Source organism: Anomaloglossus baeobatrachus, chromosome 3 (genome assembly GCF_048569485.1).
Source record: "Anomaloglossus baeobatrachus isolate aAnoBae1 chromosome 3, aAnoBae1.hap1, whole genome shotgun sequence".
Classification (NCBI taxonomy): Eukaryota; Metazoa; Chordata; class Amphibia; order Anura; family Aromobatidae; genus Anomaloglossus; species Anomaloglossus baeobatrachus.
Window position 1 is genome coordinate 403,209,358 of NC_134355.1, and position 12,265 is coordinate 403,221,622.

Here is a 12,265-nt window from a genome sequence, read left to right on the forward strand (position 1 = left end):
ACAGCAGAATCCGCCGGACTTCCTGGAAGGCTTGCCGACTGCGTGTCCCACCTTGGTGGTTGATGTAAGCCACCGCTGTGGAGTTGTCCGACTGAATTCGGATCTGCTTGCCTTCCAGCCACTGCTGGAACGCTTTTAGGGCAAGATACACTGCCCTGATCTCCAGAACATTGATCTGAAGTGAGGACTCTTGCTGAGTCCACGTACCCCGAGCCCTGTGGTGGAGAAAAACTGCTCCCCACCCTGACAGACTCGCGTCCGTCGTGACCACCGCCCAGGATGGGGGTAGGAAGGATTTCCCCTTCGATAATGAGGTGGGAAGAAGCCACCACCGAAGGGAAGCTTTGGTTGCCTGAGAGAGGGAGACGTTCCTGTCTAGGGACGTCGGCATCCTGTCCCACTTGCGTAGGATGTCCCAATGAAGTGGACGCAGGTGAAACTGCGCGAAAGGGACTGCTTCCATTGCTGCCACCCTCTTCCCCAGGAAGTGCATGAGGCGCCTCAAGGGGTGTGACCGACCTTGAAGGAGAGATTGCACCCCTGTCTGTAGTGAACGCTGTTTGTCCAGCGGAAGCTTCACTATCGCTGGAAGAGTATGAAACTCCATGCCAAGATATGTCAGCGATTGGACCGGTGTCAGATTTGACTTTGGAAAATTGATGATGCACCCGAAACTCTGGAGAATCTCCAGAGTAACGTTGATGCTGTGTTGGCATGCCTCTTGAGAGGGTGCCTTGACCAGCAGATCGTCTAAGTAAGGTATCACTGAGTGACCCTGAGAGTGGAGGACCGCAACTACTGTAGCCATGACCTTGGTGAAAACCCTTGGGGCTGTCGCCAGGCCGAACGGCAGTGCCGCGAACTGAAGGTGTTCGTCTCCTATGGCTAAGCGCAAGAAGCGCTGATGCTCTGGAGCAATTGGTACGTGGAGATAAGCATCCTTGATATTGATCGATGCTAGGAAATCTCCTTGGGACATTGAGGCGATGACGGAGCGGAGGGATTCCATCCGGAACCGCCTGGTCCTTACGTGTTTGTTGAGCAGTTTTAGGTCCAAAACAGGACGGAAGGACCCGTCCTTCTTTGGAACCACAAACAGGTTGGAGTAGAAACCGTGACCCTGTTGCTGAAGAGGAACCGGGACCACCACTCCTTCTGCCTTCAGAATGCCCACCGCCTGCAGAAGAGCCTCGGCTCGCTCGGGAGGCGGAGATGTTCTGAAGAATCGAGTCGGAGGATGAGAGCTGAACTCTATCCTGTAACCGTGAGACAAAATGTCTCTCACCCAACGGTCTTTTACTTGTGGCAGCCAGGTGTCGCAAAAGCGGGAGAGCCTGCCACCGACCGAGGATGCCGACGTTTGAGAGGTTATGGACGCCACCTGCGGCGCAGACGTACGTGTGAGAGTGCGTCAATTTGCGCCTGACCAGCTGAGATAGCTTGGAGTGCCCATACGGCTGAGAATGCTTGAGCAAAAGACGCGCCGATAGCTTCATAGATGGATTTCAACCAGAGCTCCATCTGTCTGTCAGTGGCATCCTTGAGTGAAGCTCCATCTTCCACTGCAACTATGGATCTAGCCGCCAGTCTGGAGATTGGAGGATCCACCTTGGGACACTGAGTCCAGCCCTTGACCACGTCAGGGGGGAAAGGGTAACGTGTATCCTTAAGGCGCTTGGAAAAACGCTTATCTGGACAAGCTCAGTGTTTCTGGACTGCCTCTCTGAAGTCAGAGTGGTCCAGAAACATACTCTCTGTACGCTTGGGAAAACCTGAAACGGAATTTCTCCTGCTGAGAGGCTGACTCCTCCACTGGAGGAGCTGAGGGAGAAATATCCAACATTTCATTGATGGACGCAATAAGATCATTCACTATGGTGTCCCCATCAGGAGTATCAAGGTTGAAAGCGGCTTCAGGATCAGAATCCTGATCAGCTACCTCCGCTTCATCATACAGAGAGTCCTCTCGCTGAGACCCTGAACATTGTGATGATGTCGAGGGGATATCATAGCGAGCTCGCTTAATCGGTCTGGGGCTGCGGTCCGTGTCAGAGACCTCACCCTGGGATCCATGAGACACCCCGGGAGGACATTGCTGTTCCAACTGAGGGGGACCAGGGGGCAATGATTCCACAGTGCCCCTGGCTTGAGATGCCGGCCAGGACTGCAAGGCTTCTAATATCTTAGCCATAGTCTCAGAAAGTCTTTCAGTAAAAACTGCAAACTCCGTCCCTGTCACCTGGACAGTGTTAACAGGTGGTTCTCCCTGGGCCACCCTTAGCAGAGGCTCCGGCTGAGAAAGTGCCACAGGGGCCGAGCATTGCACACAATGAGGGTCAGTGGAACCTGCCGGCAGTATAGCCGTACATGCGGCGCAGGCAGCATAGTAAGTCTGTGCTTTGGCACCCTTGCTATTTGTGGACGACATGTTGTTGTCTCCTCTGAGCAATACAAGAGGGTATATAGACAAAAATCAACAGTGCACCATACAGTGTAAAGTATAGTCTATAATCATATAATCTATAAGTACACTTCTGCACTAGTGGGGCCAGCACCACAGGTGCTGCTTACCGCCTGCGCAAAGCGGTTGTGTGGGCACCAGAAATCCTGCCTGGGTCTCCCTGAGCTTGTCTCTCCTCTCCAGCGTTAGCAGAGCTGAGAGGAATGGCTGCCGGCGTCCTGAGGAGAGGAGGGAGCCGTGGGCGTGACCCAGAAAAGTGCGGGAACTGGTGCCCCACTGTGCAGAGTGAGGGGGGTGGAGTATGCAAAGCATGCTCCAGCCCTCAGTGCTGCCGTCCTGTACAGCGTCCCGCCCTTCCCCTGATTGGCAGGGCTGGGGGCGGGAAGAAAACGAGACTAGGCCGCAAAAGCCGGGGACTCGAGTTATAAGCGCGGCCGCCGTATAAGCGCGGTCGGCGCGGAAGTCCCCGGCGCACTAACAGTCCCAGCCGCGCCGCAGTGATAACCATGGCAGCGGCGGTCAGCGCGGCAGTCCCCCTACACGAACACACTCAGCGACGCTGAAGTGTGTAATGGCACAAACGCAGTCAGCGCTGCTGTCCCCGGTGCACTAGCACACCCAGCAATGCTGGAGTGTTGCTGTGCGCGGTCCCCACGGGGACACAGAGTACCTCAAAGTAGCAGGGCCATGTCCCTGAACGATACTCGGCTCCTATCCAGCATGGTCCTCAGGAGCTGTGGATGGAGCACGGTCTCCTGTGCCTGGAGACTGAAAGGATCCCACTTCACCCAGAGCCCTAATTGAGGGATGGGGAAGGAAAGCAGCATGTGGGCTCCAGCCTCCGTACCCGCAATGGATACCTCAACCTTAACAACACCGCCGACAAGAGTGGGGTGAGAAGGGAGCATGCTGGGGGCCCTGTTATGGGCCCTCTTTTCTTCCATCCGACATAGTCAGCAGCTTCTGCTGACTAAGCTGTGGAGCTATGCGTGGATGTCTGCCTCCTTCGCACAAAGCATAAAAACTGATGAGCCCGTGGCAGCACGGGGGGTGTATAGGCTGAAGGGGAGGGGCGTTACACTTTTAGTGTAATACTTTGTGTGGCCTCCGGAGGCATAGCTATACACCCAATTGTCTGGGTCTCCCAATAAGGAGCGACAAAGAAATGGTTCTTTTTGCTTCCTGAACTGAATACACATTGCTAATTAAAGGTGGTGTCACACACACAGCGACAACGACGTCGCTGCTACGTCACCATTTTCTGTGACGTTGCAGCGACGTCGCTGTCGCTGTGTGTGACATCCAGCAACGAGCTGGCCCCTGCTGTGAGGTCGCCGCTCATTGCTGAATGTCCAGCTTCATTTTTTGGTCGTCGCTCTCCCGCTGTGACGCACAGATCGCTGTGTGTGACAGCGAGAGAGCGACGAAATGAAGCGAGCAGGGAGCAGGAGCCGGCATCTGGCAGCTGCGGTAAGCTGTAACCAAGGTAAACATCGGGTAACCAAGGTGGTTACCCGATATTTACCTTCGTTACCAGCCTCCGCCGCTCTCACGCTGCCAGTTCCGGCTCCTGCTCTCTGCACATGTAGTTGCAGTACACATCGTGTAATTAACCCGATGTGTACTGTAGCTAGGAGTGCAGGGAGCCAGCGCTCAGTGTGCGCGGCTCCCTGCTCTCTGCACATGTTGCAGAACAGCGACGCGTGTCGTTATGATCGCTGCTTCGGCTGCTGTGTTTGACAGCTAAGCAGCGATCATAACAGCGACTTACAAGGTCGCTGCTACGTCACAGAAAATGGTGACGTAACAGCGATGTCGCTGTCGTTTAGTGTGACCCCAGCTTAAGTGTTGTGTATACAGCAATCAGGAAGGCAGAGACAGTAAGGGTAAGTTCACACAGTGCGTTTTTCGCGGAGTTTTTGCTCAGAAAACTGCATGACTTTGCTGGGGAAACAAAGTCTGAGTTTTCATTTTTGCTGTCTGCACAGCGTTTTTTTTTAGCTGCGTTTTTGTGGTGTTCCACCCATTGAGTTCAATGAGATGTCCAAAAAAGCAATGAAAAACGCAAATTGCAAATATAGCTGCGTTTTAGTGCGTTTCTATGACTAAAAACGCAGCTATAAACGCAAGGGGTGGGTAGTAAAGTGACATGTACAGGAAGAGGATTCTGTCAGCAAACACAGAAGCGTGAATCCTCCCGGTACCGCCACGCTGCTTCCACCTGCCATCCTGCATCATGTGCGCTCCCGTGCAGCGCCATGTCCGGGCGGGAGATGGAAGCAGCTGCAAAATCAAAAGTGAACAGTAGAAAAAAAAAAAAAAAAAAAAAAGTCATACTCACCTGTCTGCCGACTCCTGGTGCCATGTCTGCTCCCAGCTCCTCTTCCCGATACCGCCGCTCCTGAACCGGCTGTGTGCAGACTTACTTCCGATAGCTGAAGGACCTGGCACTGATCACCTGATGCGGCACCTGACGCATCAGCTGATTGTAAGTCTTGCGGTGACGCCGGCTTTTTACCGCCCAGCCAGCTTAAACTATCAGCTGATGCAGTCAGGAGACCGCTTCACTTATTACCGGCAGCTCCTGCAGCGATCAAATGGGAATCAGCACAGACGTGGGTTTTTTTTCACCGATGCATCAGCTGATTATACAATATTATACAAATGGCTTTTATACAATCAGCTGATATGTGATGTGATTCACATCCTTGAACCTGACACATCATCTGATCACTTTGCCTTCCAGCAAACCGATCAGATGATATTGGATCCTGATTGGACTGCGCGGGACCCTTGACCCAAGATTACTGCGGAGGGGGGGGGCGGTTTTTATTTCAATAAAGAAGCAGTCACCAATTGTGTTGTGTTTTATTTCTAATAAAAATATTTTTCTGTGTGTTTTTTTATCTTTAATAGAAATTCATGGTGGCCTTGTCTAATATTGGCGTGACACCATGAATTTCGGGCTTAGGGCCAGCTGATAATATACAGCTAGCCCTAACCCCATCATTACCCAGCGAGCCACCCGGCATCAGGGCAGCTGGAAGAGTTGGATACAGTGCCAGAAGATGGCGCTTCTATGAAAGCACCATTTTCTGGGGTGGCTGCGGACTGCAATTCGCAGCGGGGGTGCTCAGAAAGCTTGGGCACTCTGCCCTGCGGATTCCAATCCCCAGTTGCCTACTTGTAACTGGCTGGACTCAAAAATTGGGCGAAGCCCATGTAATTTTTTTTTTTAAATCATTTCATGCAATTAATGAAATAATTAAAAAAAAAGAAAAAAAAAAAGGCTTCCCTATATTTTTGGTTCCCAGCCGGGTACAAATAGGCAGCTTGGGGTTGGGGGCCGCCCCTAGCTGCCTGCTGTACCTGGCTAGCATAGAAAAATATGGTGAAGCCCACGTAATTTTTTGGGGGGGCAAAAAACTCCTGCATACAGTCCTGGATGGAGGATGCTGAGCCTTATAGTTCTGCAGCTGCTCTCTGCTCTCCTGCATACACTATTGGATGGAGTATGCTGAGCCTTGTAGTTCTGCTCCCCCTGCCTCTCCCTCCAGCATACAGTCCTGGATGGAGCATGCTGAGCCTTGTAGTTCTGCAGCAGTCTGCTCTCCTGCATACACTAGCGGAGAATGAATAACATATTGAAGAAGGAAATGACAGATTTTTTTTTTTCCCCCAACAATCTTTAATGACATTGTTCATGATAAAAAAACGCATAAAAACGCAGTGAGCAAAACCGCAGCAAAAAACGCACCAAAACGCATGCGTTTTTGCAGCGGGTGCGTTTTTGCAGCAAAAACGCAGCGTCAAAAAAACGCAGTGTATAAAAGACTTCTTTTCATGAAGGCAGAGGCAGTGAATTAGGCTGTGTGACAATCCGCTCTTTACATCTGCAACTGCTGAGGATATCCCGCGTTCTCTGCAGTCTGTCCAGATATTACAAAACTCTTAGCAGTTCACAAGTAGGTAAAGAATAGTTGCAGAAGAGCAAGCAGATCTTTAATATCTTCAAATGTATGAGGAGTTGGTAGAGTTTAGAAAATCCAATTACATTTATCTAGAGAATTAATAAGTTACATCATCTGGCCAGAGTGGAAAGTGGTGAAAATCTGATGTACAGTCCTGTAGGTGCTATCCGAGTTGTCTGTAATGTTGAGGTGCTTCCAGCGAGCACTCCATAACCCTTCCCTCTGCTCTTGAGTGACTGCTGTAGCATGCTCTTGGTTGGACTTCACAGAAGTGGGGGTTATGGGTTGCCAACTATAAACCCAAGACCACTTTGGCATTCGGGAAAGCCCAGACAACACCTGCTGGAGCGACATGCAGCATTTTTATATGTTCCTTCTCCATTCATGCTGCTGCTAAAAAACTACAAAAAAGGTCCATTCTAACACCTATACAGATCCAATGCAATAGTTTATATTTTGTATGCTCAGTTATTGAGAAATACATTTTTGGACACAAGTTTCTTAACAATAAATTTATTTAATAACGCAAGATTGCCAAGACTAAATATATATATATATGTGCGAGTGTATACATATATATTTTCACATTATATCACATGTATAAAACAAATTTTATAACAAGCTTGGGACACTGCATAAAAGAAAAAGAAAAAAAAAAAAACGTTCAAGAAAAATCTTCTTTGAATATGCGTTTTGAAATTTTTAGAACGGTGCTCCTTTTTATTTTGAGCTCTTTTGGTAAAAGAGAAAAAGTATAGGCAAGCCCTGGTCTGTTACTGAAAGGATGCACAATCTGAAATGCAATTATTAAGTAACGCAGCCATGCGAGTAACACAGGAGGAGCATTGTAAGAATGGTGATTTCCCCTCTTCACAATTCCACCAAGCTTCTTCTGATTGCTTCTTCAATGCTGGCTTCTGTGGAAAAACATTACAAATCCAACTGTAAAATAACTTTGGTGCTGTGCTTTCAGCTGTCAAGCTACCATAGGGGTGAATGGAAAAAAAACCATCACCAAAACAATAAAGCTCCCTCAAGAGTATGACGTGTCTCTATTATAAGGAGTAGTAAAATGGCACCTAGAAAAGTTGATGAATAACTACTGTCTCCAAGGGGTACATTCACTAATACTGTAACCTTGCAGGGGTGCATGCCAGTATCTGCAGATGCCAACAGCGGGAAAGCTATGTCTTACTCCTGAGCAACTGGTTGGGGAACACTGCTGGAGGGCAAGGCAGGAATGAACACTGCTGGAGGGCAAGGCAGGAATGAACACTGCTGGAGGGCAAGGCAGGAATGAACACTGCTGGAGGGCAAGGCAGGAATGAACACTGCTGGAGGGCAAGGCAGGAATGAGCCTAACAAGCAAGCGATGCATGAGTGACAGCTGTTAGAGATGGAAGCCGATGGAAAATGATGATGACAAACCTTCATCCAGCTCCTCTGCTTTGCTGATCTCCATATCATCAGGACCTGGAATAAGAAGAAAACAGTTTATGTAATACACAGTTACAAATATATATTTAAAAAAAGTGATACATTATTTTCAGGGTTTTTTTTATACAACTTACTGTATTCACTTATATAGCACCATTAATTAAACAACACTTCACAGATTCCAGCATTGCTGTCCCCATTGGGGCTCACAATCTAAATCCCTGGGTTTAGTCCAGGTTCACCTGCACACTCAAACCTGGGGCTGCAGCTGTTAACCTGGACTGTACATGTGTTTATAGGAGTTATGACTTGCACAACTTCTATAGGTGAGTTTGATTTTATTTATTACTCCTTTCCTTCTGGGGTAAGCCCCTATTTGCGCTTTTTTTCCACAGCTTTTTATATTTACAATCTAAATTCCCTATCAGTATGTCTGAATGTGGGAGGAAACCAGAGAACCTAAAGGAAATCCACACAAACACGGGAGAACATACAGACGCCTTACAGATATTCTCGGTGGGATTTGAACCCAGGACCCCAGTGCAGCAAGACTGCAGTGCTAACCACTGAGCCACTGTGCTGCCCATCATGGTAAAATATAAATATTCACTATATAATGCTGAACCTATCATTCCATCCAAAGCCTAATTGGCAAAAGGACATGCCCTCAGCTACTTATTGGTCTCAGCAAGGCAAGAGGACATGCCCCCAGCTACTTATTGGTCTCAGCAAGGCAAGAGGACATGCCCCCAGCTACTTATTGGTCTCAGCAAGGCACGAGGACATGCCCCCAGCTACTTATTGATCTCAGCAAGGCACGAGGACATGCCCCCAGCTACTTATTGGTCTCAGCAAGGCAAGAGGACATGCCCCCAGCTACTTATTGGTCTCAGCAAGGCAAGGGGACATGCCCCCAGCTACTTATTGGTCTCAGCAAGGCAAGAGGACATGCCCCCAGCTACTTATTGGTCTCAGCAAGGCAAGAAGACATGCCCCCAGCTACTTATTGGTCTCAGCAAGGCAAGAGGACATGCCCCCAGCTACTTATTGGTCTCAGCAAGGCAAGAGAACATGCCCCCAGCTACTGACTCTTCAGCAGTGCACGAGAGATACGTCACAGGCCACACGCCTCTTTACTACTGCAGAACTAAAACCGAGAGAAAGACAAAAAGGGCCCATTATTTTTTTTTCATATATAGTACTGTATACTGAGGGGACTGATATACAGTATATCTATCAGTTCCCTCAGTATACAGCACTATAAGTCAAGCCTGAGAGTGTGAAATGCTGTGTTCATGTCAACATAGTACTGTGCAAGTGCTGGCCACTACGTCCACCCGCCCAAAATAGCATCATGGTGAGGGGAGAGATGAGGAACCACCTGCTCACATCACACGTTTCATGGTGAGGGAGGTCAGCAGCAACATCACATGAACTGAAGATTGCTTCGCCTGTACACAGCCTTCTAACCGGTGTGCTGTGGTGCAGGGCACAGGGCTGTGCGGGCCGGCTGGGGTTGTGAAATGCAGGGGTTTGGATGCTGCACAATGCTGTGTGTTTAAATAGGCTGGTACTGGTGTCTCTGAGCAGGACGCCCGTGCAACAGGAGGTGGAGCATCTACTGAAACAGGTACAGCAGTGCGGGGGCCGGCTGAGGTTACTGACATAACTCAACTGAACACAAGGGTGTGCACTGCTGCTCTGTTATCTGCCGACACACACACACACACAGCCAATTCACTGACGTCTTCTGTGCTGACCACAGCACTCTGCTGCTCTCTGCCAAAATATTTTTTTTTCCCCCATTCATTCACTATATTGACTAATTCTGAAAGTGTCCTCCTGTCCCAAGCAGGGATCGAACCATTTGGCCGGCGTGTGTGCAGTGCAATGTTCACATTGTACTTGAATTCTTCAATAAAATGACGCCGGAGTCAGCGAGTGCGTATACCACCAACTCTGGCGCCATTTTATTGACAACACTGTCTGCGAATATAACCAGATATTTGCAGACACAGCGTCTTCTATGGCGCCAAAGTTGGCAGTATATGCATAAGCGAAATCTGGCACCATTTTATTGAAGAATTTAACCGCGTGAACATAGCACTGCGCACACACAGGGGAGGAAAGCAGCCAGGGAAGGAATAGATAAATAAAAAAAGACCCTACCCACAAAGTTCCACCCTGATGCTAAATCATCGACACCCAAGAATAGAACAGGTTCCATAGCTAGTCCCAGCACCTATCACATACTGGAGTAACAAGTCAGATTCTGGCAGCTAGGAGGATGGAGTGGCAGAATTGCAGAATACGAGAGAGGCACAACATTCATGACCCATCATGGACATGAATATACATTTCCACTGTGAATAACAAGTCTATTTGTAGTGAATACATTTTTTTTTTGGGGGGGTGGTGGGGGGGAATGGGAGAAGTGATGTAACCCTTGGCATTTCTGCCTCCATCTGCACTACAAACTTGGCATATAGTACGTGCTGGGTGCCATACTTTGTGTGTTTTAGACACTTTTGCACCTCACCTGATCTCAGTTTGAAAAGAATTTAGTAGGGTCATGACTAAGTGGAGTCAAACTCACCCTGCTTTATTATGCACCATTATTTTTTAGCACAATTTAGGTGTAAAATGCCAACCAAGAGGTAGAGTAGAAAGAGAAATGTGCCCAATATGTCTATCAGAAAGTTCAAGTCTGTCTCACTTATATTTTGTGCATATAGTGATGAGCTACTATCCTAGAAGACTACTCATTGTATAAATAAAATGTATAACAGACAAATTGTCTCTCCAGTAAAGGAGACAAACTCTAGCACAGCGCCACCTATTGGAAGTAGCGATCCTAAAAGTCACAAGTGGATTTTTAACAATCCTTTGTAATATGACTCAGGATATATAAGCCACATCAGAATCCCAATTTGCAGACACGGTGTTTCGGGGTGCTTGCCCCTCGTCAGTGCAAAGTATGGGGGTGTCTGACCTGGCTCATGAGAAAGCTATGTGGGGACCACGGGGGAACACTATTCTCCTTAAGGAGACTTTGCAAGCCAGTCTGACAGACAAGAAATTTACCAGGTAACTATCATATTATCTGGACTAATAGCCCAAAATGTTACCTATTAGCTGGAGAGTGACACTGAATTGTTAGGCATATTCCTATCAGTATGGGTTACACACTATGGAGATACGTCGGATTACCATTAGGGATGAGCGGACTCGCAAATAACCGGGACAAACGGGTCCCTGTTATATGGTTTTTAAAATTCGGTTCCAGGCCAGAATCCGGTCCCCATATAAGTCTACAGGTACCAGAATCCGGCAATTAAAAATGTTGGTAGAAGGGATAGGGGGATATACTTACCAAGGGCCTGGTATAGCTATATGCCGATTCCAGGCCGTGCATTAACGTTAATGCATTATCCACTGCTTTCCCGCCCACCGGCGTCTGTGATTGGTTGCATTCTGAAGTGCCCCCACACTGAGAGGCAGCTGACTGCTTCTAATCACAGGCTCTGTCTGCAGGTCTATCTTAGAATAAAAATAAACAACATGTTTGGCATAGGGTCACCCCATATTATGATACTCTGGTAAGTTTGAAACCACACGGAACCGGATTTTTACAGTCTGGGTCTGTCCATCACTACTCACCATCCATAGTAGGAAAGTGCTGCAGGTTCACCAAGGGCAATTATTGCAACTCTCTTTACATTTGTCACGCCCCTGGACTATCGGGTCGTCAAGGGGTACTGTGCAATCTGCCCTTCTGTGCAATATCCACCTCCTCCTTGGTTACGGGTCCCCAACTACATGGTGTTGCCAACATCAGTCAATTAAAGTCCTAGGTACACTCTGCACGACACCCACCAGACACCAGTGGACGGCCTGAGTGGAATAGGGTCGCCCACTTGGGGGGTTGGTTAAGGGGAGGTCAGGAGTGTCAGTCGGTTGAAGTTTGGAGTTTGGAAGTGAAGGAGGGAGGAGGTCATGAGCCGGGCTCCTTGGAAGCAACTAGGTGGCAGACGGTGGTCTGGGCCTAGTAGGAGCTGGAGCCCCGGTCGCAGGGGATCGTGACAAGGGGCACGGAACTGTTGAGGAAAGCCGGCGGGGCCTTGTACCATCACCGGGCTGGGACCAGGGCACGACGGGGTACAAGGACCCTAGGTCAGGGAGTAGCTTCAGGCAACCTAACAATTTACCCAACGAGAATGGAGCCTTCAAGATCCGCTCTCCACCCGCTCCAAAATCTGGGTACTAGCGCAACGAGGGGGATAGGACTTTCCACTAAAACGGTCCAGAAAATCCCAAGCGTGAACCCTGAGAGCAAGCTCCCACAGTTAGCCACACTGGGGAGCGGGACCCGACTAGTTTTACGCTACCGGGACCA

The 12,265-nt window shown here is 48.9% G+C and overlaps 1 protein-coding gene across 1 annotated transcript in view; it reads right to left on the bottom strand.

Moving 5' to 3' along the window:
* Positions 1 to 6,960: 6,960 nt before the first annotated feature.
* The window catches only part of ZNF451 (zinc finger protein 451), a 76,431-nt gene continuing 71,126 nt past the window's right edge, over positions 6,961 to 12,265 (bottom strand). The window contains exons 15-16 of the mRNA XM_075340269.1: positions 7,861 to 7,905; positions 6,961 to 7,349 (exon numbers count right to left, since the gene is read on the bottom strand). Of these exons, the coding sequence (XP_075196384.1) occupies positions 7,303 to 7,349; positions 7,861 to 7,905 (92 nt within the window). The 3' untranslated portion in view covers positions 6,961 to 7,302. The remainder of the gene's footprint in view (positions 7,350 to 7,860; positions 7,906 to 12,265) is intronic.